The sequence below is a fragment of the Chiloscyllium punctatum genome, chromosome 6, assembly GCF_047496795.1.
Source record: "Chiloscyllium punctatum isolate Juve2018m chromosome 6, sChiPun1.3, whole genome shotgun sequence".
Classification (NCBI taxonomy): domain Eukaryota; kingdom Metazoa; phylum Chordata; class Chondrichthyes; order Orectolobiformes; family Hemiscylliidae; genus Chiloscyllium; species Chiloscyllium punctatum.
In genome coordinates, this window is record NC_092744.1 from 27,053,612 (window position 1) to 27,078,496 (window position 24,885).

A 24,885-nucleotide genomic window follows, 5' to 3' on the forward strand; every position below is an offset into this window, starting at 1 on the left:
TTTCTGTAATTGCTGATATCCCAGTCCCATGTTCCTAACCATGCCCTGAGTTCATCTGCCTTCCCTGTTAGGCCCCTTGCATTGAAATAAATAGTTTAATTTATTAGTCCTACCTTGTCCCTGCCTGCCCTAACAGTTTGACTCACTTCTGTTCTCAACTGTACTAGTCTCAGATTGATCTCTTTCCTCACTATCTCCCTGGGTCCCACCCCCCACCTTACTAGTCTAAATCATCCCGAGCATCTCTAGCAAATTTCCCTGCCTGTGTATTAGTCCCCTTCCAATTTAGGTGCAATCCGTCTTTCTTGTACAGGTCACTTCTACCCCAAAAGAGATTCCAATGATCCAAAAATGTAAATCCTTCTCCCATACACCAGATCCTCAGTCATGCATTCATCTGCTCTATCCTCCTATTCCTGCCCTCACTAGCTTGTCGCACTGGGAGTAATCCAGACATTACTATTCTCGAGGGCCTCCTTTTTAAATTTCTGCCTAACTTTCTGTAATCTCCTTCAGAATCTCATCCTTTTCCCTTCGTATGTCATTGGTTCCAATGTGGACAACGACCTCTTGCTTGCCCCTCTCCCCCTTGAGAACATTCTGCATCCTCTCTGAGACATCCTTGATCCTGGCACCAGGGAAGCAACACACCATTCTGCTTGGTCGCTGCTGGCCACAGAAATGTCTGTCTGTATCTTGGACTCGAGAATCCCCTAACACAATTCATCTCTTGGAAGCCAACATCCCCCTTGTTGCATTAGAGCCAGTCTCAATACCAGAAACTTGGCTGTTCGTGCTACATTCCCTTGAGAATCCATCACCCTCTACATTTTCCAAAACAGCATACCTGTTTGAAATGGGTATATTCACAAAACACTCCTGCACTCGGTGCCTACCTCTCTTATCTTTCTTGGAGGTAACCCATCTATGTGACTGTATCTGAGACTTTCCCCCCTTCCTATAAGTGCCATTCATCACATACTGTTGCTGTTGCAAATTCCTCATTGCTTCTAACTGTCTCTCCAACCGATCCTTTCGATCTGATAAGATTCGCATCCAACCCCATTTATGGCATATATAATCCGCAGTAACCCTTAAACTCTCTTTAAACTCCCACATCTGACATGAAGTACATATCACTCTACTAAAGGCCATTTTTGCTCCTTCACAATCTACAGACCCAGAAAATAGCACCCAAAATGGTACATTCAAAAATGCTTTACATATCAATAATTACATTGTTTTACACATATGGAAGGCATTTGTATATGTGTTTATATGAATCCGTGTGTGTGATTGACAAGGGAATCCAGGGCAATGTGAAGTCAGGAAAATGGAGTTGAGGTCCTACTCAGATGAGCCATGCCCCTTATTGAATGTGGAGCAGACTCAAGGGGTTAAATGGTCCCCTCCTGTTTGTGCTTTTTTTTATCTGCGTATGTTTTCATGAATGGTTATTTCAGTGTCAATGAGCTGGTGGTGTCAGGGACAATGAATGAAACTTCATTTTGGTCTCTATCCAGCACCCTCTCAACAAATGATTCTAAGAAGAAACTAGTGCAGAAAAAGCTCTTCTCAGAAAAATAAATTACATTTATCAAATGGAGGTGTCGCAAATTTCCTGGAACATGACGCGGGTGGGGGTGAATTCCTTTTTAAGTTGAGTTTCCTGGAAATCTCTCCGAAGCTGGAAAACTGGGGATAGAACTGCAGTGTCTTTGAGAAAAACAGAGACACAGAGTACACTGAGAAGGCAGACATTGGGAGTGACATGGAGACAAGCATGTGGACATGGAGAATTATTTGGTACACGGAGAAACACAGACTTTGAGATACTGACAGTGACAGAGAGATGGAAAGATATAGAAACTCAGGGACAGGTGTAGGCCATTCGGCCCCTTGAGCTCCTTGAGCCATTCGGTGAGATCATGGCTGGTCTGTGACCGAACTGCCTTTAGCCTGTATCTCTTAATACTTTTGCTGAACAGAAATCCCTGTCTACCTCAGACTTAAAAAGAACAACTGATGTAGCATCAACTGAAGATTGTTGAAGACTCTGAGCTGGGAGTCACTGAGAGATACCGAGAGTGACATCGGGTTGTGGCCGATGGAAACCTGAATCCGCCCCTTTAAGGTGTGGCTCAGAGCGAAGGTAGATCCCCAGAACTCGGCAGCACAGTAATAAATTCTTCAGCAGAGTCAGGTATAGTTCCAGCGAGGGGTGGTCTTTGACTGAGGGCTGTTGTCTGTAGGATTGGGGGGAGGGGGGTGGGTGGGAGACAGTTTTTCGCTGTGAAGCTGAATTTGCCCCCTTTTCCCTGCAGGCAGAGGTTTTGGTCAGAACGCGAATGGCTAACTCGGGTCTGCAGATCCTGGGCTTCGCCCTGGCTTTTTTCGGATGGATCGGAATCATCACCAGCACCGCTCTACCCCAGTGGAAAACCTCGTCTTACGCGGGTGACAACATCGTGACGGCGCAGGCCATCTATGAGGGGCTCTGGATGTCCTGTGTGTCCCAGAGTACCGGCCAGGTCCAGTGTAAAGTCTACGATTCGCTGCTGAAATTGCACAGTAAGTCGATGTGGGCAACAGAGAGTAGTCCCCCTCTTTCTCTCTCTAACAGAACGGAGCTTTCATTGGTCAGGAGGAGGCTTTAATATCCCCTCTACCAGGTAATGGTTCATCTCCTGAAAGCCTGGGCACGCACTTTCCCGGGTCACCGAGTGACTGCAATGATGGGGAAACCGCGTTCTTTCTGCTTTCAGGTCTCCACGCCTCGCCCTGAGCTCTTTCTCTCTCCGGATTTACCAGGATTCCCCATTTCCCAGGTCCCGGTACGTGCTCTGTTGCCCATTGTTTAGAAGTTACTCAGTTGTTAACTCCAGTTAACGTGCTGCAGACTACACTGTCTCCGTGTGTCTGGATCTGAGAGCAAGTTGCAACTGGTCTACCTGGGGCAGGCAGCCTCTGAAATCTTCCCTCTCTTTCTAAAACTGTGAACAAAAATCAATCACCTGTTTCTGCCTCTTCTGTCGCCCGCAAACTAAAACAGAGGGAACTGTGAGTTGGGTGGTTCTGTTCTCACTCTCGGCTGTCCGTTCTGAGCCCCAGTTCATTCGTAACGGCTTCCTATCCCTTCCTCTGCTGTTTCCCCTACACCCCTTCCTGCACCTCATTGCCATGTTGTTCCATATCTCCCCATCTGTAACCGCTGTCAGTTAGCACATGTAGACTGACCACACCTCGCTGGACCTTGCTCAGTCTCTCTTAAGGTAAAAACAATGAATGCAGATGCTGGAAACCAGATTCTGGATTAGTGGTGCTGGAAGAGCACAGCAGTTCAGGCAGCATCCAAGTAGTTGGATGCTGCCTGAACTGCTGTGCTCTTCCAGCACCACTAATCCGGAATCAGTATCTCTTAACTGCCTCACGTTCATCAAACTGCTGGTAGACAAAAGCCAACTGTGTCTTGCAAAGGCAGAAGCCAGAGTCTTTAGTCCACATCGTAAAGTCCACTCCTTCGCCCATGAACCCTGTCCCTGGCAATTGCCAGGGGCTGAACCAGACACAGAAATCTCACAGAGCAAAAGGAGACCATTCAGCCCATTATGCCAGCGTCTTCACATGAGCATCTTTATCTACTGCCTGTTCACAACACTTAGCTTTCTTTTCAGTCAGATGTGAACTTCCAATGGCATGCTGCTAATGTTAAGGCTGCCATACTCTGCCTTGCTTATCCCCTGATCTTCAAAGAACCTGCCTTGCTCTTAACCTTCACTGTTCTTGCATTCTCCTGGCTGGGTTTGCACCTTCCGAAACTTTGCTGCCATGTCCTGTTCGTCCATCACTGCTCACCTCACGGGTCTCTCACTCCAGGTCTCAATCTTAATATTTTCTCAGCTTTGGTCCCAAGTGCCTCCATCACCTTGCGACTCCATATTTCTGCAAAGTCAAATGATTCTACACCCACTGGTGTTACTTTTGCAATTCTGGATTCCCATCACACATGTTAACATGCTTACATACCTGTTGGGTCCAAATCTAGAAAGTGAGTGAGTACCTGACAGAATGCATGCAAATAGATGGAATGGGGCCAGCAACCTTATTCTGTAACTAACTTCCACAATGGGACATTCACTGTTTAAATCCACGACTTACAAGGCTTTAGTTTTTGATTAAATAATTCTCATTATCAGTGTGCTCAAAATGCCTTCATTTGCACTGTATTGTTCTTACCCTTTCTTTTGAAGTACAAGCTTTGCACTCAATCATGAATGATCTCTCCTTCTCATCTCCTGACAATTGTGATTTCATCTCACCCTTTGCTACTCAACTTGAGTGATAGTTCTTTTGGGTACCTTTTTAAGCTGAAGTTCTGACAAGCCGTTTAATCATTGGGACATCACAGTGAAACCTAATTTTATCTTGTGCAGGATTCTTGATGAGAATCACAGCTACCCAGATTTTGCTTAAAATTTCTCCACAATTAATTAATTCAGGGAAATGTCAACCCCCACCCCCAATATTCCCTCTCTGACCAAGGTAATGATCAAGATGTCCAAAATAATGAAGCCAATTGAATAAATTGTTGAGAATATGGGAATTGCTAGATGATGAAAGATGACATTCTTTTAACTTGTCTTCTGCCATTTTGGTTAGTAACACGATGTAATGGTTCTGGAAAAGTTTCAGTGGATTTGAAAACTGTCATTGTAATACCATTCTTCAAAAAGGTGAGGGGACAAATAGAACAGGTGACTTAACATCTGTGGCGGACATGAAGTGAGAAAGATGTAGTAGACCGCTTAAAGAACCATTGTCCAAAATCTCTTGTTCCTCCTCAGGCATGTGCACTTTCTGTATATAGTCAAGTCTGCTGTAACATGGTAGTTCTGTTCTTGTGCAACCCCATGTTATAAGAAAATCATGTTATAGCAACTAATTTAAACTAATGGGGCTGGAATCATGCTTTAGAAACAGTGTCCCCAATTCATCGATCATGTTATTAGTGAATGTGCATTAACAAAATGCATGTTATAGCAGAATGATCTGTACTCTGCCTAATGTTACATAAACATTCAAACAAAATATTATCTTATGAAAAGTGTATTTATTTCATTTGAATAAACCAATATTGTTCCCATCATCTCCCTAAGGAACCTGTTCCATAGGTTGACCACATGCTAGTTGTTTTGCATACTAAGTTTGAATTCGTGCCATTTCAAACACAGCTGTGTCTTCTAGGTCCACTGGGTCATGTAAGAATGGTAGTAACTGGGAATAATCTTGCAAGAATCTTTAGATTCTGGAAACGTTTCAGTGGATTTGAAAACTATCAATGTAACACCATTATTCAAAAAGGTGAAGGCACAAATCAAACAGGTGGCTTAACATCTGTTAATGGGAATATGTGAGAGTCTGTTAGAAAGGAAGTAATAACAGAGCCTACAGAAAAAAAAATACAATTAGGTTGAATCAGCATGGTTTCATAAAGCATATAGAGTCATAGAGATGTACAGCACGGAAACAGTCCCTTCAGTCCAACTTGTCCATGCCGACCAGATATCCCAACCCAATCTAGTCCCACCTGCCAGCACCCGGCCCATACCCCTCCAAAACCTCCCTATTCAGATACCAGATGCCTTTTAAATGTTGCAATTGTACCAGCCTCCACCACTTCCTCTGGTAGCTCATTCCATACAGGTACCACCATCTGTGTGAAAAAGTTGCCCCTTAGGTCTCTCTTTATATCTTTCCCCTCTCACCCTAAACCTATGCCCTCTAGTTCTGGACTCTCCCACCCCAGGGAAAAAGACTTTGTCTATTTATCCTATCCATGCCCCTCATAATTTTGTAAACCTCTATTAAGTCACCCCTCAGCCTCCGATGCTCCAGGGAAAACGGCTCCAGCCTATTCAACCCCTCCCTATAACTCAAATCCTCTAACCCTGGCAACATCCTTGTAAATATCTTCTGAGCCCTTTCAAGTTTCATGACATCAAGTTTCAGGAAGGAGACCAGAATTGCATGCAATATTCCAAAGGTGGCCTAACCAATGTCTTGTACAGCCACAACATGACCTCCCAACTGCTGTACTCAATACTCTGACCAATAAAGGAAAGCATACCAAACACCACCTTCACTATCCTATCTACCTGCGACTCCACTTTCAAGGAACTATGAACCTGTACTCCAAAGTCTCATTGTTCAGCAACACTCCCTAGGGTATCATTAAATGTATAAGTCCTGCTCTGATTTGCTTTTCCAAAATGCAGCACCTCGCATTTATCTAAATTAAACTCCATCTGTCACTCTTCAGCCCATTTGCCCATCTGATCAAGATCCCGTTGTAATCTGAGGTAACCTTCTTCATTGAACACTACACTTCCAATTTTGGTGTCATCTACAAACAAACTAACTATACCTCTTAAGCTCACATCCAAATTGTTTATATAAATGATGAAAAGTAATGGTCCCAGCATTGATCCTTGTGGTACTCCATTGGTCACAGGCCTCCAGTCTGAAAAACAAACCTCCACCACCACCCTCTGTCTTCTACCTTTGAGTCAGTTCTGTATCCAAACGGCTAGTTCTCCTTGTATTTCATGAGATCTAACTTTGCTAACCAGTCTCCCATGGCAAACCTTGTCGAACGCCTTACTGAAGTCCATATAGATCATGAAGTCCATACATATCATGCTGGATGAATGTATTCAAATTCTTTATGGAGGTGACAAACAGGATAGGTAAAGAGGAACCAATAGAGATAATATATTTGGATTTCCATTAGGCATTTGATAAAGTAATGCACACAAAAGGCTTCATAAGGCTATTTAATAAGACCAAACGCTCTTGGCGTTGGGTGTAGTTTTTTTTTGCATAGGTCGAGGATTAGCTAACCAATACAAGATTGGGAGTTGGATAGGTTGTTGGAGTTGCACTCATCCAGGCAAGCGGAGATTTTCCATCACACTCCAGATTCGTGCTTTGTAGATGGTGGGCAAGCTTTCAGGAGTCAGGAAGTGAGTTACTCATTGCAGGATTCCTAACTTCTGACCTAGTCTTGTGGCCTTTGTATTTATATGGCTGTTTATGTTCTGTTTCTGTTCAAAGTTAATAGTGGAGGATTCAGTGATGGAAAAACCATTGAATGTCAAGTGATAACGATTAGGCACACCCTTGTCAGAGATGGTCACTGCCTGGCACTTGTGTGGCGCAAATGTTGCTTGCCAAATCTGAATATTGTCCAGGTCTTGCTGGACAATGTTCAATCAACAGTGACCACTTCTGACCTTGTTAGAAGGTAAAGGAAGGAGACAACATCTGATTGCTGTTGAATAAGGTATGTTGCTCTGAGAAACTCTTGCACGGATGGCCTAGAGTTGAAATGATAAACCTCCAACAACCACAATCATCTTCCTTTGCAACAATCATATCTTTACTGAGCAGAAAACATTCCCCTGATTCACATTGAAGCCAGTTTTATTTGGGTTTCCTGATGCCAAACTCCGTTAAGGCTTCAGCCTTGATATCAGTGCTTTGAGGAGTCAGGATGTGAGTCACTTGCAAGAAAGTTCTGCTCTTAAGTCGTACAGTCTTACTACATGGCACTATTTGAAGAAAATTGGAAGCATTCCCTCTGGTGTATTAGCCAATACCTGAATCCATCTTGAGAAAAGATGGTCTCATTACTGCACTGTTGTTCATGGGAGTTTATTGTCCAACAGTTAAAAGTTGTCTTTCCTGCATTACGACACTGCAAAATTTTTTTTTCAATAGTTTTGCCTGTTTGAGACAATAAGGAGGAATTTTTTTAAAAAAAGGTGTCTTTGGAACATCTCCTGAAAATGTGGTGGGAGCAGAGTCCTTGAATATTTTTAAGGCAGAAGTTAATAGACCTTAAAGAAAGGAGGTGGTAGGTTATTGTGGGGAAGGCAGGGATGAGTAATCAGCCATGATCCTATTGAATGATGGAGCAGGCTCAAGGGGCCAGCGACTTACTTCTGCTCCTTATTCATATGTATAATCATCCCCTTTGGCACATTGAGGGTGGAAGGCTCCATAGAAATGCAAGTCTTTCTTTTTGTGAACCACCTCTGGAATGAGCCATAACTCTCTGGCTGATCTTTTGAATATGGGGAGGGGCTGTCAGCTGTATGTTTCTTTCTGTGTCGGAATAAATCCTTCACTTGTTTTCTTCGTTGTTGGTAACATTGGTGACAAAGTAACTTTGAATTAATGTGGTACAAGGGTCAATTGTTGGTTTCAAGCTGTATATTCTATAATTGAAAGTTAACTAAGAGTGGGTTGTTGGAACAAGTTTAAAAATGATAGTACTGAGGGAGTGCTGCACTGTCAGAGGGCCAGTATAAGTGCACAGTCCTTTATCTGAAATGCTCAGAGCCAGCTGACTTTCAGAATTTTTTGAATTTCAGATTAAGTGACAGTTGATGGTGAAATTTTAACAAATCTCACCAGAGGAGCAGACTCACTGAGTAAAACGGGCCTTGAGAGAGAATTGAGGCCTGCCAGTGCTGGGCCACACCCTCACTGTCACATCTGAGTGACACGCATCGAGTGGGTGTCGTCTTGGGTTAACTGTTGGCAAGTCAAACAACCTTGTTAATGAGGAAAAAGAACTTCACCAAAAAAACCTTCGGATTTTGGAGCTTTTTGGATTTCAGGATTTCCGATAAAGGGTAGTCAACCTGTACTGAAGAAATGCTGCACTATTAGAGGGTCAGTACTGAGGGAGCGAGGCCTCCTCCTGAGGTCCCCAGCATTACAGATACTACACTTTGATGAATTCAATTGACTCCATGTGGTATCAGGAAATAGTTGAAGGCATCAGATACTGCAAATGCTATGATAACGCTCTGGCAATAAACATACTGTTCCAGCACCGCTATAACACTGGCATCAACTTAGCAATGTGGAAAATTGCCTACGTATGTCTTGTCCATAACAAACAGGACATGTCCAACCTGGCTAATTATTGCTCTTGATCATCAGCAAAGTGATGAAAAGGGTAATTGACAGTGACACCAAATGGTACTTACAAAGGAATAACCTGCTCATTGACCCTTGGTTTGCATTCTGTCAGAACCACTTTGTTCCAACCTTGGCCTCCTCCATCGCCACAATGTATTGAACCACAAATTGAAGGAACAACACCTCATCTTCCACCTGCGCAAGCTACAGCCCATAGGATGCAGCATTCAGTTCTCCAATTTCAAATACTGTCCCTTTCCAACCCACAAACCTCTTCCCAGCACCTCCCCCTCCCTTCTATTCCTCTCAGCCACTACCGGATTCATTCCTCCCACTGAACAACCAGGTCATACCCTCAACCTGTCTTCACTTATTCCCACCTCACCACCCTGCCCCCACTTCCCCCTTTATCCGCAGTTCCCCCTATGCCCATCCACAGTCCTGAAGAAGGGTCGCATTCAAAACATCGACTTCTCTACCTCCTGATGCTGCCTGGCGTGCTGTGTCCTCCAGCCTCCTGCTCGATATTAAGGTAGCATTTGAGTGTGATATCAAAGAACTCTACCAAAATCAGACACAATTGGAATCAGTGGGAAAACTGTGCACTGGTTGAAGTCATACTCTGTATAAAGGAAGATGATTATGGTTGTTGGAGGTCAGTCACCTCAGCTGCAGGACATCTCTGCAGAATTTCCTCAGGGTAGTGTCCTTGGCTCAACCGTCTTCAGTTGCGGTCTCATTGACCTTCTCTCCATCATAAGGTCAGAAGTGAGGATGTTCACGGATGACTACGCAATGTTCATCTGAATTCAAGATTCCTCTGATTCTGAAGCAGCCCATGTCCAAATGTATCAAGACCTGGACAATATCCAGGTTTGGACTGGTAATTAAAGTATTCACACGTGCCAGGCAATGACCATTTCCAACAAAACAGAATCAGAAGCAAGTTCAGTGATATGACCATCTCTGAATCCCTTCACTATCAGCATCCTGGGGATTACCATTGACCGAAACTGAACTGGACTAGCCATATAAATATGGTGACTGTAAGCAGGTCAGAGGCTAGAAATTCTGCAGTAACCAACTCATCTGATTCCTGAAATCTTATCCATCATCAATAAAGTTGGAAGTGTGATGAAATACTCCCCGTTTGTCTGAATGAGTCAGTGCTATTCCAATAACACTCAAGAAGCTTAACAGGATAATTTGCCTGCCTGTTTGTCATTACAGTAGAATTAGAATTCAGTTTTGTTGTCAGGATACCAGAGTACATTGAAATGTGAACTAAATTGCCATGCCTGTCGCCATCTTAGGTAGAAAGATATCCAGGTATGGAGTATAAAAATTCTAAACAGAGGTAAATATTTAAAATTACAGTACTTAAGTGCTGAGCCATGGGCCTGAATTGAGTCCAACACCAGCAGGAAGCAGTTGCTCTGAGCTTGCTCTCCCCCTGGCATTGGGCCCGCTCCTCCCCCTCACCAACACTGGGCCCGCTCTCCTCTCTCTCCACTCCGCTCCCTCACGCTGGGCCTGCTCTCCGCTCCCCCACGATGGGCCCTTTGTCCTCTTCCCCCATGCTGGGCCTGCTCTGTTCCCCCCACACTGGGTAAAAACAATGACTGCAGATGGTGGAAACCAGATTCTGAATTAGTGGTGCTGGAAAAGCACAGCAGTTCAGGCAGTATCCGAGGAGCAGTGGGGGCCATGCCCCCCCCCCCCCTTCTTCTATCAGCATCTTCTATCAGCCACCATCTAGGAAGACAAAGGTAGCAGATGTATGGGAACATTAGCACTTGCCAGTTCCCCTCCAAGCCTCACACCATTCTGGCTTTGAAATATATCATCGTTCCTTCAGTAACCTGAGGATAAAATCCAAGAATCCCTTCCCAACAGCATTGTGCTGTCCATACACGTCGTGACTGCAGTGATTACAGAAGGCAGCTCACTGTCACTTCTCCAAGGCAATTAGGGATGGGCAATAAATAGTGGAATAGTCAGCACTGTCCACATCACAGGGGTGAATTTTGGAAGGAGAGGACTGAGGGTAAGTTACATTTGTTTGGATGAGATGTCACACCAAGGCTCTGACTGTCTTCATGGTCTGATGTATATCTTATTGCACTAATCTGAAGAGGTGCAGAGGAGTTCTCCCAAGTGTCCTGGCTGATATTTACCTCTCCACTATCATCACCACTAAAATTATAAACTGCTCATTATCCTGCTGTTCTTAGTGGGAATTTGGAAAGTAGGAATTTGCTGCCACCTTCCCTAAAGCAGTAACTATACATTGAGAGAGCTGTAAAATCCTTTGCACTGTTGTAAATGGCACTATAAAGGCATTTTTTTAGTGTTGTTTGACTCTACATTTTGCCAAATGGTTTGTTGATCTTGCTTGTTGGCACTGTGGTTCATAACTAGCAATGAGAGCTGCCTTTAATCAGTTTCAGGCAATTACACTCAAAACAGCCAATCATTAGAACAGAGCTTCCCATACATCTAATGTTCTGATCAGTCATGTTGACTGTCAATACTGATCTCTCCCAATGCATACAGCAAACTTTTTCCATGTTCCAGCATGTTTTGGTTCCACAATCATTTGCATTGCAGGCGTGTCCTCTTGTAGACTTTCTACTCGTCTTAATCAGATTAGATTCTGGTGCTGACAAATACTGGCATTACAGATACTTTGACGAATTCAATTGACTCCATGTGGTTGAGTTTGATCATTTTTGAGTCACTTGTCAGCCTTGGCTCACTGCATGACGTTTCTGTCTGTGAAGGTCACAGAAACGATCTCCATCCAGTTGAACATAAATCCCAGGTGAGCTTTCTTCACTATCCAAACTGCCATTTCTCAGAGGTCTGTCTCTCAGATATAAAAGATGTCATGAAATAGTGTGAGCAGACGAGCTCTCCATAGTGACCTGGTCAACACTCATCCCTTAATTGTCACCAACCAAACAGATTATTTGGTTGTTATTTCATTCTGCAAGATCCCACAAACAGCACATTTCTGATACATCTCCCATATTCTAGCAGTGAATACGCTTCAAAAGTACTTAACTGACTGTGTCAAATACTTGGGATGATCTGAAAGTCGATAAATACAATGCAAGTTTGTTCTTGCCCATGCAGCCAGCAACAAGATACCTTTGTACTGCATGTAGATTAGTTCAAACATAGCTTTTTAGGTAGGTTATTGTTTATAAAGAGACTGCATGGTTTAAGGAACCAGTTGCTAAGAGCAATGCTCCAGAAAGTGAAGGCTTACTTAGTGTGTTGAAAGAAATGAGAGGGTGGAGGGAACACTGAGAAATTTGGCTGCAATATTGTTACAGAGCTGGAAAGGGTAGATGTACCAATTCTGTTGCCCCAATTTAGGGGTCTAGCATTAGTGGACGAAATCTCCAAATAAGGGGCAGATCACTTAGTACTCAGATGAAGAGGCATGTCTTCACTAAGGGTGCTGAATCTTTGGAAATCTTTACTCCCGCCACCAATGGAAGCTCAGTTATTGAGCAGAAACAAGACAGAAATCAATATATTTCTCAATACTAAAAATAACAGTGCAATGAAGGATAATGTGTGAAAATGGCATTGAAATCAATAATTAAATTGCAGAGCACATTTGATTGGCTGGATGGCTTACTTCAGCTCCTATTTCTTATGATCCTATAAGCCAGACTTAGGAATGGGGAATTTGGATGGAAATAAAGTGCAAGGATTTTGATAGAGATCAAATAAAAAGAGACCATCAGTGTGGTTTCATTGACATGAGTGAAGATTGGAAACTAGGAATCAGGAGGCCTGAATTGATCAATAACAAATCATACAAACATTAGATAGAGGCCCTGAAATAGGCCAGTTGAACCTTTGAATTTTATCCAATTTGGTGGATCCTCTCTGATCTGGGTTTGGTCTCTGCTTCACTTTCCTGTCCATCTTACACATAACCCTTGACTCCCTTGACTATCGAAAATCTATCTAAATCTGCCTTGAATAAATTTAAGGACCCAGCCTCCATTGCCTTCAAGGGAGGAGAATTCCATACTGAAATAATTTGTCCTCATCTCTGTCTGAAAAAGGGCACCTTTTTTTTTTAAACTGTGTACCTTAAGTTTTGTCTTGCCCCAGATTCTTTAGGAATCCACTCTGTCCAGTTTCATAAGACCAGCTTGTTTTTCTAAAGTCCAATGGGTATGCCCAACCTGTTCAACCTTCCCTCATAAGATAACATCTTCATCCCAGAAATGAGTTGACTGAACGTTTCTAAGCTGCCTCTAAAGTGATTATATTTCCTTTCAAATAAAAAGTCCAAAACTGTGCTCAGTACTCTAGTGTGGTCTCACCAATATCTGATGCAGCTGCAGTAAAACTTCACTATATTTATATTCCATTCCCACATCAAATAAACACTGAAATCAAATAAAGAACTTGGGTGGAATTTCTTAACGTCGTGGTGAGAATGTGAAGCTCAGAGCTTGTTATATACGAGTCAAGATTTAATGTATAACAGAGACGGAAGTGGAAGAAGGAATGAGAGTGGGTGTAGATTTGTTCAGAGTACATGTACCAGAAGGCCCTTTGGGATGTTGTTGTAATTCTACATTGATGAGAACAAATTTCTGGATGGGCTAAGTTTATGAGGTAGAGCTTTGGGAAGGTGGAACACCTATTGTACAGAGATGACAGTGGGTTTTGGCAGTTGCAAAACAAAGGTGAGGGTGAAGGCAGCTATATCATGGAGGTGGAAGGTGGCAGTTTTCTGATAAACAGGACATGGGATCTACACGGTTGGACAGGAGCAGGTAGCTCTGGCATGGCTGGGAGGGAGTCACTGTTGCGAGAGTGACTACTAAGGACGTATTAAACCAAGAGTGAAGGAGCAGAGTTTGTGTTCAATAGCCAATTAAGCATTAGTCTATATTCACACAATGGAAGAAATCCCAGCAGCCATTTTATGCACAGTAAGCTTTCTCAAACTGGAATATACTAAGTGACCAGGTCATATGTTTAATGGGATTGGGTGAAGGATTGTTGTTGACCAGGGTGCAGAGAGTGTGCTGCATTGTTGTTCTTTCAATAGTGCCATAACATCTTTAACATCCAACTTGGTGGATCTGTTGGGTCTTCATTTAACGCTTCATTAGAAATACAATCCCTCCAACAGTGCGACATCCTTTCATTGCCATCCAAAATTGTTAGCATATGTCGTGGGCTCAAATGTGCTTAAACCCTGAACTGGGAGCACAAGGAGTGAGCTGGAAATCAGGACAAACTAACTTTTTAAAATGTGTCTTTCATAACCTGAATACAAAGCTCTTTACGGAAAGGAATTAATATTTGTATTCAAAAAGGTTGGAGAGGGACTGACAAGGAGTTAAACATGAACAACTTATTTCTGTGAAGGGACTCTCATTTCCAACTCCTATTAAATTATGGTGGGTAAAAACAATGACTGCAGATGCTGGAAACCAGATTCTGGATTGGTGGTGCTGGAAGAGCACAGCAGTTCAGGCAGCATCCGAGGAGCAGTAAAATCAACGTTTTGGGCAAAAGCCCTTCATCAGGCATAAAGACCGAGAGCCTGAAGGGTGGAGAGATAAGCTAGAGGAGGATGGGGGTGGGGAGAAAGTAGCATAGAGTACAATAGGTGAGTGGGGGAGGGGATGAAGTTGATAGGTCAAGGAGGAGGGTGGAGTGGATAGGTGGAAAAGAAGATAGGCAGGTAGGACAAGTCATGGGGACAGTGCTGAGATGAAAGTTTGGAACTGTGGTGAGGTGGGGGAAGGGGAAATGAGGAAACTGTTGAAGGCCACATTGATGCCCTGGGGTTGAAATGTTCCGAGGCGGAAGATGAGGCGTTCTTCCTCCAGGCGTCTGGTGGTGAGGGAGCGGCGGTGAAGGAGGCCCAGGACCTCCATGTCCTTGGCAGAATGGGAGGGGAAGTTGAAATGTTGGGCCACAGGGCAGTGTGGTTGATTGGTGCGGGTGTCCCAGAGATGTTCCCTAAAGCGCTGTGCTAGGAGGTGTCATTAATGGAGATTGAGAGGTCCAGGAAGAGGAGAGAGGTGTCAGAGACGGTCCAGGTAAATTTAAGGTCAGGGTGGAACGTGTTGGTGAAGTTGATGAATTGCTCAACCTCCTCGTGGGAGCACAAGGTGGTGCCAATGCAGTCATCAATGTAGCGGAGGAAGAAGTGGGGAATGATGCTGTTGTAATTACGGAAGATCAACTGTTCTATGTAGCCAACAAAGAGACAGGCATAGCTGGGGCCCATACGTGTGCCCATGGCTACCCCTTTGGTCTGGAGGAAGTGGGAGGATTCGAAGGAGAAATTGTTAAGGGTGAGGACCAATTCAGCCAAACGAATGAGAGTGTTGGTGGAAGGGTACTGTTGGGGACGTCGGGAGAGGAAAAAAGCGGAGGGCTTGGAGGCCCTGGTCATGGCGGATGGAGGTGTAGAGGGATTGACTATCCTGTTAAATTATCCCAAGCATCAAACTGTCTTGGTGGAGATAATTTTGAATTATTTGGTCATGTTTTAAAGCTGCTGATATTGAAGACCTGTCACCATCCAATAGTTCAATTTGGTTTAGTGCTGTCACTGAAATAAATTAAGCACATATCCATTGAGTCATTTACTGGTCTGTAGCGTGATTCCTAAGTTGTGTACTCGTTCAAAGTCTAACAGTTGAACTGAAACTAATCCAATGTGTCTATTTCAGTAGTTTTGGTGAGGTAGTGATTTAGTGTTTCAGGTGGAATTACAAGATCATATACTTTTGAAGAACAAGATGTTCTTCAAGCAACACCCAAATCAGATGAACTGATTAGTATTCGTGGCTGCAGACTGTGTTCAAATTGGCTGCTGCATTTCCTGTATATGTGACTGCTATATATTTAAGAGACAAAGTTTCTTTATTGGTTTTGGGATGTGCAAAGGTTGTGAAAGGTGCTATATAAATACAAGTTATTCTTTATGGAGACAGAAATTGATTTAATGTAGCATTTTTTTAAGGTGGTTCTAGGCTGTTGTTGACATTTTGTTCTGTTATTTTGACTGGGCCCCCCTGCGTATACCAGCTCAAAGGCATAAATTGGAAATTGAGTTTTTAATTACTTTAGTTATTCATCCACTGCCTTTTGTGAAGACCAGATCAATTAGATCATCTGCAAGGCAGGTTAGAACAGAACATCCTTCAGCATTATTGATGAATGACTAGTGAGTGCTTGGTTGGCAAAATGTGTGTGATACTACCCAGTGATTACATTGCTGGCAAGCAGCACCTCCTGGCCCAGGAACAATGGCCAAGCAACGAGGAGGAGATTCTGGACTCCAGGAATAGATTCATAACTTCAGATTGCAATTCTTGTTGAAGGCTGTATACCCTAAACATAGGTTTCAGTCAGGTTTTGAGTTTTAATAATATCTCCGCTCATACACTTAGCCTTTTTTTGCTGAGCAGGTCAACAGAACTCACTAATTCAGTAACTCCCTGAAGGCAAAACGTCGCCAGGTGAACTTGGATACTGGCCCATTTTGTGTTATCTTTATGACACACTGCCTAGTTAACTGGAATATAATTTGCATCCTCCGTCAACTCCTCCAGTGTGTACAGGAACCCCATGTTCTTCCAGTCTCTTGCATGAAATAACATTTTGGAAATACCCAGCATTTCTGATGAAAGTTCAAAAGCCTGAGATATTTACACTGTTTTTCTCTTCATGTGGATACTTCCAGACCTGCACTTCCTATTTTTGGTTAAGATTTCCCATATTTTGTTCTGGCCTCCAGCATGTTGTCTATTTTATTCCACTATTGCTGTTATGCCTCTAGAACATAAGCTCTAGAACTCCCTCCCTAAACCTCTTCTCCTTTTGTCCTTTTAGTCATGACTCTTAATGGCATCTTCTTAGGCTCAATGTAAGTTTTTATCTGAAGCCTCTTGGGAAAAGAACATAATAGGAATAGAATTAGACTTGTTAACCCTTTGATGAGATTATGGTTGAGCTTCTGCCTCAACCATCTCACATTATTCCCATAAAACATCTCTTCATATCCAAAAATCTGTTCATCTCAGCTTTGAATATTCACAATGATTGAACATCCAATGACTCCCTGCAGCTCCACCTCCACACTGTGGAGGATTCCAAAGATTGACAACATTTGAAGTGAAGACATTTTGCACAACTCAGACTGAAATGGCCAACTCCTTATTCTGAGACAGTGATCTATCATTTTTGACAACACAGATAGGGAAACATCTTCCTAAATCTGCCTTATCAAGCCTGGTATGTATTTTGTATATTTCAATACCTCAGGAAAAGAAATGGTCAGAGTATCAGGCTGATACTCTGGTGGGATATGTGATTAAATCTCACCATGGTAACTGGTGCAATTTGAATTCCAGAAACATCTGGAATAAAAGATTAGTCTAAAAAAATCCATGCAGTGTGTAAGTAGTCCATTCAGCCCATCGGGCTAACACTGATCCTCCAAAAAGCATCTCACCCAGACCCACCCCCTGCCCTGTAACCCTGAATTTACCATGACTAACCCACCTAGCCTGCACATTCCATTGCACTATGTGCAATTTAGCATGGCCAATCCACCTTACCTGTACATCTTTGGACTGTGAGAGGAAACCAGAACACCTAGAGATACCCCACACAGACTCGGGGAGAAGGTGCAAACTCCAAACAGACAGTTGCCCGAAGCTGGAATTGAACCTGAGATCCCTGGCGCTGTGATACAGCAGTGCTAGCTGCTGAGCCACTGTGCCACCCACATAATGGTGACCATTGCCATTTGTTGTAAAAGCTGGTTCGGGTTCACTAACATCCTTTAGGGAAGGCAATCAGTCATCCTTACCCAGTCTAAATCTAGACCACAGCAGTGGTACTCTTAACTGACCTCTGAAATGGTCCTAACAAACTACTCAGATCAGGAGTGAGTTAGAGATGGGCAATAAATGCTGGCCTAGTCAGCAATGCTCACATCCCATGAATAAATTTTAAAAGAACACTCATTCTCCTAAATTCTGGAGAATGTAGATCTAATCTGCTCCACCTCTCCTTAAACCCCTCATCATAGGAACCAGTCTTGTGAACCTTCATTGCTGATATAAGTATATCTTTCTCTGAGTAAGGAGATCAAAGCTAATATATCTGGAGTACTGTGAGATCACACCAAGGTTCCATGTTGTTGCAGTTAGACCTACTTATTTACGGTACTCCAGTCCTTTTGTTATTTGCTTTTCTAATTGTTTGCTTTTTTGGAAAAAAATGTTCATGGCATTTGGGCATTGTTGGTTGAGCCAGGATTCATTACCCATCCCTAATGCACCTTGAACTGAGTTGTTTGCTTGGGCCATGTAAGAGAGTAGTTAACAATCACATTGTTGTGGGTCTGCAGTCATGTGTGGGCCAAACTGGGAAAGGATAATGGATTTTATATTCTAAAGGACATTAGTGAACCAGGAGGGTTTTTACAACAATTGACAGTGGTTTTATGTTCAGCATTTAACTAGCTTTTAAATTTAAATTCTTTATTCCATTAAAATTTCCCCATCTGCCATGGTAGGGCTTGAATCCATGACCCAAGAATATTAGCCTGGATTCCCAATTACTAAATCCATTGATGTAACCACTGCCTCCCCGATTGTGCTTAAACTTCATATTCACTTTCCCTAATTCATACACAAGGACCATGCATTTCTGAGTGGTCACATTATCCATACTGTCTAAATTTTGAAAATATTTCAGCTTTTTTCTACTTTCCCTTCAGAAAGGGGTAGCTTCACACGTCCACATGTTATGCTCCATATGCCTTGTTATTATTCACTCATTAAAGCTTGGCATACAATCTTGCTGCTGCTCGCACCTTCCTCATTGGTTACTTTCCCATCCAACTACATCATTAGCAAGTAGCTAAGGAATCTCTGTGTAAAGTGTTTAAGTTCTTGATGTCGGTTACAAATAGCTGAGGCCCAAAAACTAATGGACTCCATTAATTACAACCTGCCAATCTGAAAATGACCCACTTACTCCGACTCTGTTTTAGGAGTGAACCAATCCTCTAGCCATGTTGATATCCATACTAGTTCCATTCGTCCTAATTAGACCTTTCACTTGGCACATGATTGAATGTTTTTTGAACATTCAAATACTCACTTGTTCTCTCTTTATCCATCTCACTAATGACATCCTCAAAAACTCAAATGATTGTTAATGCAACAATGTTTGTAAATCCATACTATCTCTGCTTGGTTATTTTATGTGCCCAGTTGCCATGTGTATAATGCCATTTTAATATTTTCCCTATTTCTCATGTTAGTTCCTTCCTCTTTTCTTGACTAAGACAAGCTGCATTTGCTACCTTCCAGGATATGGGAGCAATTCTGGAACAACAAAACCAACGATTGCTGAAAGCAGTATAGTGCAGGCAATTGAATTGAATTGTATTTATTGTCACGTAAACCGAGGCACAGTGAAAAGCTTTGTCTTGCGAGCAATACAGGCAGATCACATAGTTAAGTAACATAGATGGTAATTAATAGGTAAACAGAGGCAAAAACAAAAATATAGGTACAGGCGAATGTTCAGAGTTTGTGAATTCATTCAGTATTCTAACAACAGTAGGACAGAAACTGTTGCGAAACTGGCTGGTGCGTGTGTTCAGGCTTCTGTACCTTCTCCGCCGATGGTAGAAGTTATAGAAAAATATTGCAAGGGTGGGATGGATCTTTGAGAATGCTGGTGGCCTTTCCTTGACAGCAGGCCTGGTAGATGGATTCTGTAGATGGGAGGATGGCCTTTGTGATTGTCCAGGCCAAGTTCACCACTCTCTGTAACAGTTTCCGATCTTGAATGGTACAGTTGCCATACCAGATAGTGATATAACCAGATAGAAGGCTCTCGATGGCGCACCTATAAAAGTTGGGCAAGCTGTCATGCCAAATTTCCTCAGATGCCTGAGGAACAAGAGGCATTGTTGGGCTTTTGTAACCAGTGAGTCCACACGAAGAGTCCAAGAAAGGTTGTTGTGGATGACTACTCCCAGGAGCTTGACACTCTCCACTCATTCCACCTCTGTGCTGTTAATGAGTGAGTGGCATGAGTAACATCCCGCCAAAAGTCAATAATGAGTTCCTTGGTTTTGCTGGCGTTGAGAGCTGGATTGTTCTCTGTGCACCATTTTTCCAGGTCTTCCACCTCCCATCTGTAATCTGATTGTCGCCATCTGAGATTTGATCGACTGTGGTGGTGTCATCAGTGTACTTGTAAATGGCATTAGTCTGGTATTTGGCGACACAGTCATGGGTATACAGTGAGTACGGTAGGGGGCTGAGTGCAGACCCCTAAGGGCTCCAGTGCTGAGTGTTAGTGAGGATGAAATATTGTACCCAATCTTCACCGATTGTAGCCTGTGGGTCAGGAAACTGAGGATCTAGTTGCAGAGAGTGGGGCTTAGTCTGAGATCACTTGAGGGGATAATAGGTTTGAAGGCTGAACTGTGGTCGATGAGTAGGATTCTTACGTAGCTGTTCTTGGTGTCAAGATGTTCTAGGGATGAGTGAAGGGCAAGTGATATGGCATCTGATGTGGATCTGTTGGTCTGATAGGCAAATTAGAGTGAGTCAAGAGTAATGGGAGGCTGGAGTTGATTAATGCCATGATCAGCCTTTCAAAGCACTTCATGACCACCGAAGTTAGGGCCACTGGGCGGGAGTCATTGAGACATGCTGCATGAGCCTTCTTTGGGCCAACATCATCCCTGTGCCTATTGAAACAGGCAGGGACAGTTGCCTGCTGCAGGGAGAGGTTGAAGATGTCCGAGAAGACGTCTGCCGGTTGATCTGCGCATGCTCTGAGTGCATGATCTGGTACTCCGTCTGGTCCCATTGCTTTCCTTGGTTTCGGATGAAGTAAAACTGATCAATCTGATGCAGCGACTATTGGGATAGGTTTGTCAGGACTTGTCGGAATAGGTGTTACCTCTCTGCTGAAATTCTGCTCAAAGTGAGCATAGAAGGCGTTGAGACGACCTAGGAAGGATATGTCATCGTCTGCTATCTTGCACAATCCCTGGTTTGTGAATGGGTTCTGTACCAGAATCTGTTTGCAAGTTGGATATTTGTAAATCAAGGAGCCTCTGTAAATGGAGGTTGTTATTACAATTGGAGATGAAGGAAGAAATGACTGATGTGGACAGTTGTGTATGTTTGATCCAACTCTTCAAAATCTTTTATATTCCTGAGTCAGTGTTGATTTGGAATAACATTGCTCTGTTTATGAAAGCTTTGCACTTATTTCATTGCTCAGCATCTTTTGAGTTGTTTAGTGCTGAGAATGTACTGAGAAAGGTTTAGTCAGCTTGGGTGACTCATGTCATGCTGATCATAATGTTCTTTGTTGATTTTTGTTTGCTGGGTTTTGCTTAAAGGAATGCCCTGTGCCAACAAGAAGGATGTAACCAGAAATTGCATCTTATTTAAATCAAACAAAAGCATGGGGCCTAAAGTTCCCATGTGTTCTCCATGGCAACTCCTTGACTAATCAGTACCTTTATCTTATGCAGTATAGATTCTTGTTCCCTTTGGAATTTGGTATTTTTATACCTGCCCTGATGAACTCAAGAAAACTTTCACAATGGTGTTGTCTTTTTCAGTAATGCTCACACGGTGTGTAACCAAGTGACCGAGTGTTTAAAACGATGCATTGGATTCCTCGGATGAATAGCTGCTCAGGGCATACTGGAAATCTTCCTCTTGTGTGTCTTTAATGTTTTGAGATAGTGTAACAAAAGAACTTGCATGACTTTGGAGCATCATAAACACTTTGCAGACAATGAGACACTTATAAGCGTATTCCTTGTTATTATGAAACACAGCAGCCACTGTATGCACAGCAAGATCCCACAAACACAAATGAGGCAATGAACAGCTCATATCCTTAATTCCCCTGCTCTTTACCGAATGCTGCTGTGGGGATATTTTTCTGCACCTGAGGGGACAAGTGAGGCCTCTGATTAATGTCTCATCCCGACGGCAATTGCACCAATAGTACAGTACAGAAGAATCCCCCTATACTTGAGAGTCAACCCAAATAAAGTCCTCAAACCTCTGAACTGCAACTTGAGTCTGTAACCACCTTGTTCTGAGGCAAGCAGTGCTTCCCATGAATACCAGCAGACACTGGGTTTGAATTATTGCAGAAATGGCTCAGGCAAAGTGACCTTCAGTGGATGAGGCTGGTTCATCCTCATGAAGGTTGAAGATGTCCGAGAAGACGTCTGCCGGTTGATCTGCGCATGCTCTGAGTGCATGATCTGGTACTCCGTCTGGTCCCATTGCTTTCCTTGGTTTCGGATGAAGTAAAACCGAAAGGCACATTTTATATTGATAAAACTCACTTTTAAAATGTAACCTCACATCTCAGTAAACTTCCTTCTTTGTGAGGGGGGAGGTTGTAGCCATCATAGTCTGTAAAATGAAAGCAACAATTCTGGAAATACACAGTAGATCAGTGAGTGGCTAAAAGACCACCATGGTTTTTTTATGTTGAACTGAAGTGTTTACCTGTCTTTTGCAGATGCTGACCACTTGGTGTATGTCTACATTTTTCCTGGTTTTGCTCATGCTGTCTTTAATATCTCAGTGTAATAATACTTTACATTGATGGATGAAAGATTAATGGCCTATCTGTGATTTGGGGATTATCTTTATTATTCTCCTTTTGAGATTTGATACCAAAACTTGCTAATGCAGCATTTTTGTACATATTTGTACACAATTACCACCAGGTCTCTCTCATCATACACTCCCTTTTACATTGTGCCACTTGGCTTGCATTGTCCCTACTCAGTCTTCTGTCAAATTATATCACCTCCGTTTTTGTGTTGAATTTCATCATCCATGCAATCATTCCACCAGCCTCTGTATTTTTCTGAAGTCTCTCACTACCTCCCTCATTGTTAAAAATCACACAACACCAGTTATAGTCCAACAGATTTAATTGGAAGCACACTAGCTTTCGGAGCGATGCTCCTTCATCAGTTGATAGTGGAGGGCTCGATTGTAACACAGAATTTATAGCAAAAATTTGCAGTGTGATGTAACTGAAATTATACATTGAAAAATTGATTGTCTGTTAAGCCTTTCATCTGTTAGTTTCACTTCTTTCATGTGTAAATCACAAAACCTTTTTTTTAAAAGTTGCATTCTCAGGTTAGCTGTTAACAATGGTGATAGCTAGACAATATGTTGAAGGTGTTAGCCCCCTGTGTTCTCTGTCTATGACCTGATGTTTAGATTGATTCTAATCTAAAAAGTGAGATAACAGAGTTTTACATAAATTCATGCAGTTTTTGAGCTCAGAGTTCTACATGAATGTATGCAGTTTTTGAGCAAAGTGCAATGTAATTCTGCAAGTACAAATTCACCCCATAAAATATATATGTGTGTGTGTGTATGTGTGTGTATAGTGAGTGCAGTGTCTGCAGAGTGTCTTAAGTCTGTGAGGGGGTGCATGTGTGAGTGTGGGAGTGTGTGTGTCTATAAGGGTGTGTGTGGGTGTCTGTGTGCACGTCTGTGTGTACCTATGTCCGTGTGTGTGTGTGTGTAAGAATATCTGTGTGTGTGTGTGTGTAGTGCAATAGTGGTCACCTGTAATGTGACATGAACCCAAGGTCCCGGTTGAGGCCCTCCCTATGGGTACCAAACTTAGCTATCAGCCTCTGCTCGGCCACTTTCCTCTGCTGCCTGTCCCGAAGTCCACCTTGGAGGATAGTCACCCGAAGGTCTGAGGCTGAATGTCCTGGACCATTGAAGTGTTCCCCAACTGGGAGGGAACCCTCCTGACTGTTGATTGTTGTGCGGTGCCCATTCATCCGTTGTCGTAGCCTTTGCTCAGTTTCCCCAATGTACCATGTGTCCGGGCATCCTTGCCTGCAACGTATTAGATAGACAACGTTGGTTGAGCCACATGAGTACCTGCCATGTACAAGGTGGGAGGTGTTCCCACGTGTAATAGTGGTATCTATGTCCACAATCTGATTCATCTTGCAGCGTCCACCGTGACAAGGTTGTATGGAGTTGTCCTGAGAGCCGGGCAATTTGCTACGAACAATGATCTGTTTGAGGTTTGGCGGTTGTTTAAATTGCAAGTAGTGGAGGTGTGGGGAAGGTCTTAGTGAGGTGCTCATCCTCATTGATAATGTATTGCAGGTCACGAAGAACATGGCATGATTTTTCAGCCCCTGGGAAGTACTGAACAACGAAGGGTACCGTGTCAGTTGCAGCATGTGTCTGTCTCCTGAGGAGGTCATTAAGGTTCCTTGCTGTGGCATGTCGGAACTGGCAGTCGATGAGTTGAGCATCGTACCCCGTTCTTGTGAGGGCATCCTTGAGTACTTCCAGATGTCCATCACGTTCCTCCTCATCTGAGCAAATCTGGTGTATGTGTAGGGCTTGTCCATATGGAATGGCTGTTTTAATATGTTTTGGGTGGAAGCTGGAGAAGTGTAGCATTGTGAGGTTGTCAGTGGGTTTGCGGTAGAGTGTGGTGCTGAGTTGTCCATTCTTGATGGTGACACACGTGTCCAAGAATGAGACAGACAGTTGCGAGTAGTCCATGGTGAGTTTGATGGTGGGATGAAACTTGTTGATGTCACTGTGTAGTTTTATCAGTAACTCCTCGCCATGGGTCCAGAGGAAGAAAATGTCATCAATGTACCTGGGGTACAATGTTGATTGGAGATCCTGCATAGAGAAGAAATCTTGTTCGAACCTGTGCATAAAAATGTTGGCATATTGGGGTGCAAATTTGGTCCCCAGGGCTGTTTCGTATGTCTAGATGAAGAACTGGTTGTCAAAGGTGAAGACGTTA

General features: G+C 43.1%; 1 protein-coding gene across 1 annotated transcript in view; it reads left to right on the forward strand.

The window, feature by feature from the left end:
* Window positions 1–2,140: 2,140 nt before the first annotated feature.
* Window positions 2,141–24,885, forward strand: part of LOC140478798 (claudin-1-like) — a 44,276-nt gene continuing 21,531 nt past the window's right edge. The window contains exons 1-2 of the mRNA XM_072572185.1: window positions 2,141–2,203; window positions 2,325–2,571. Coding sequence (XP_072428286.1) covers window positions 2,349–2,571 — 223 coding nt within the window. The 5' untranslated portion in view covers window positions 2,141–2,203; window positions 2,325–2,348. The remainder of the gene's footprint in view (window positions 2,204–2,324; window positions 2,572–24,885) is intronic.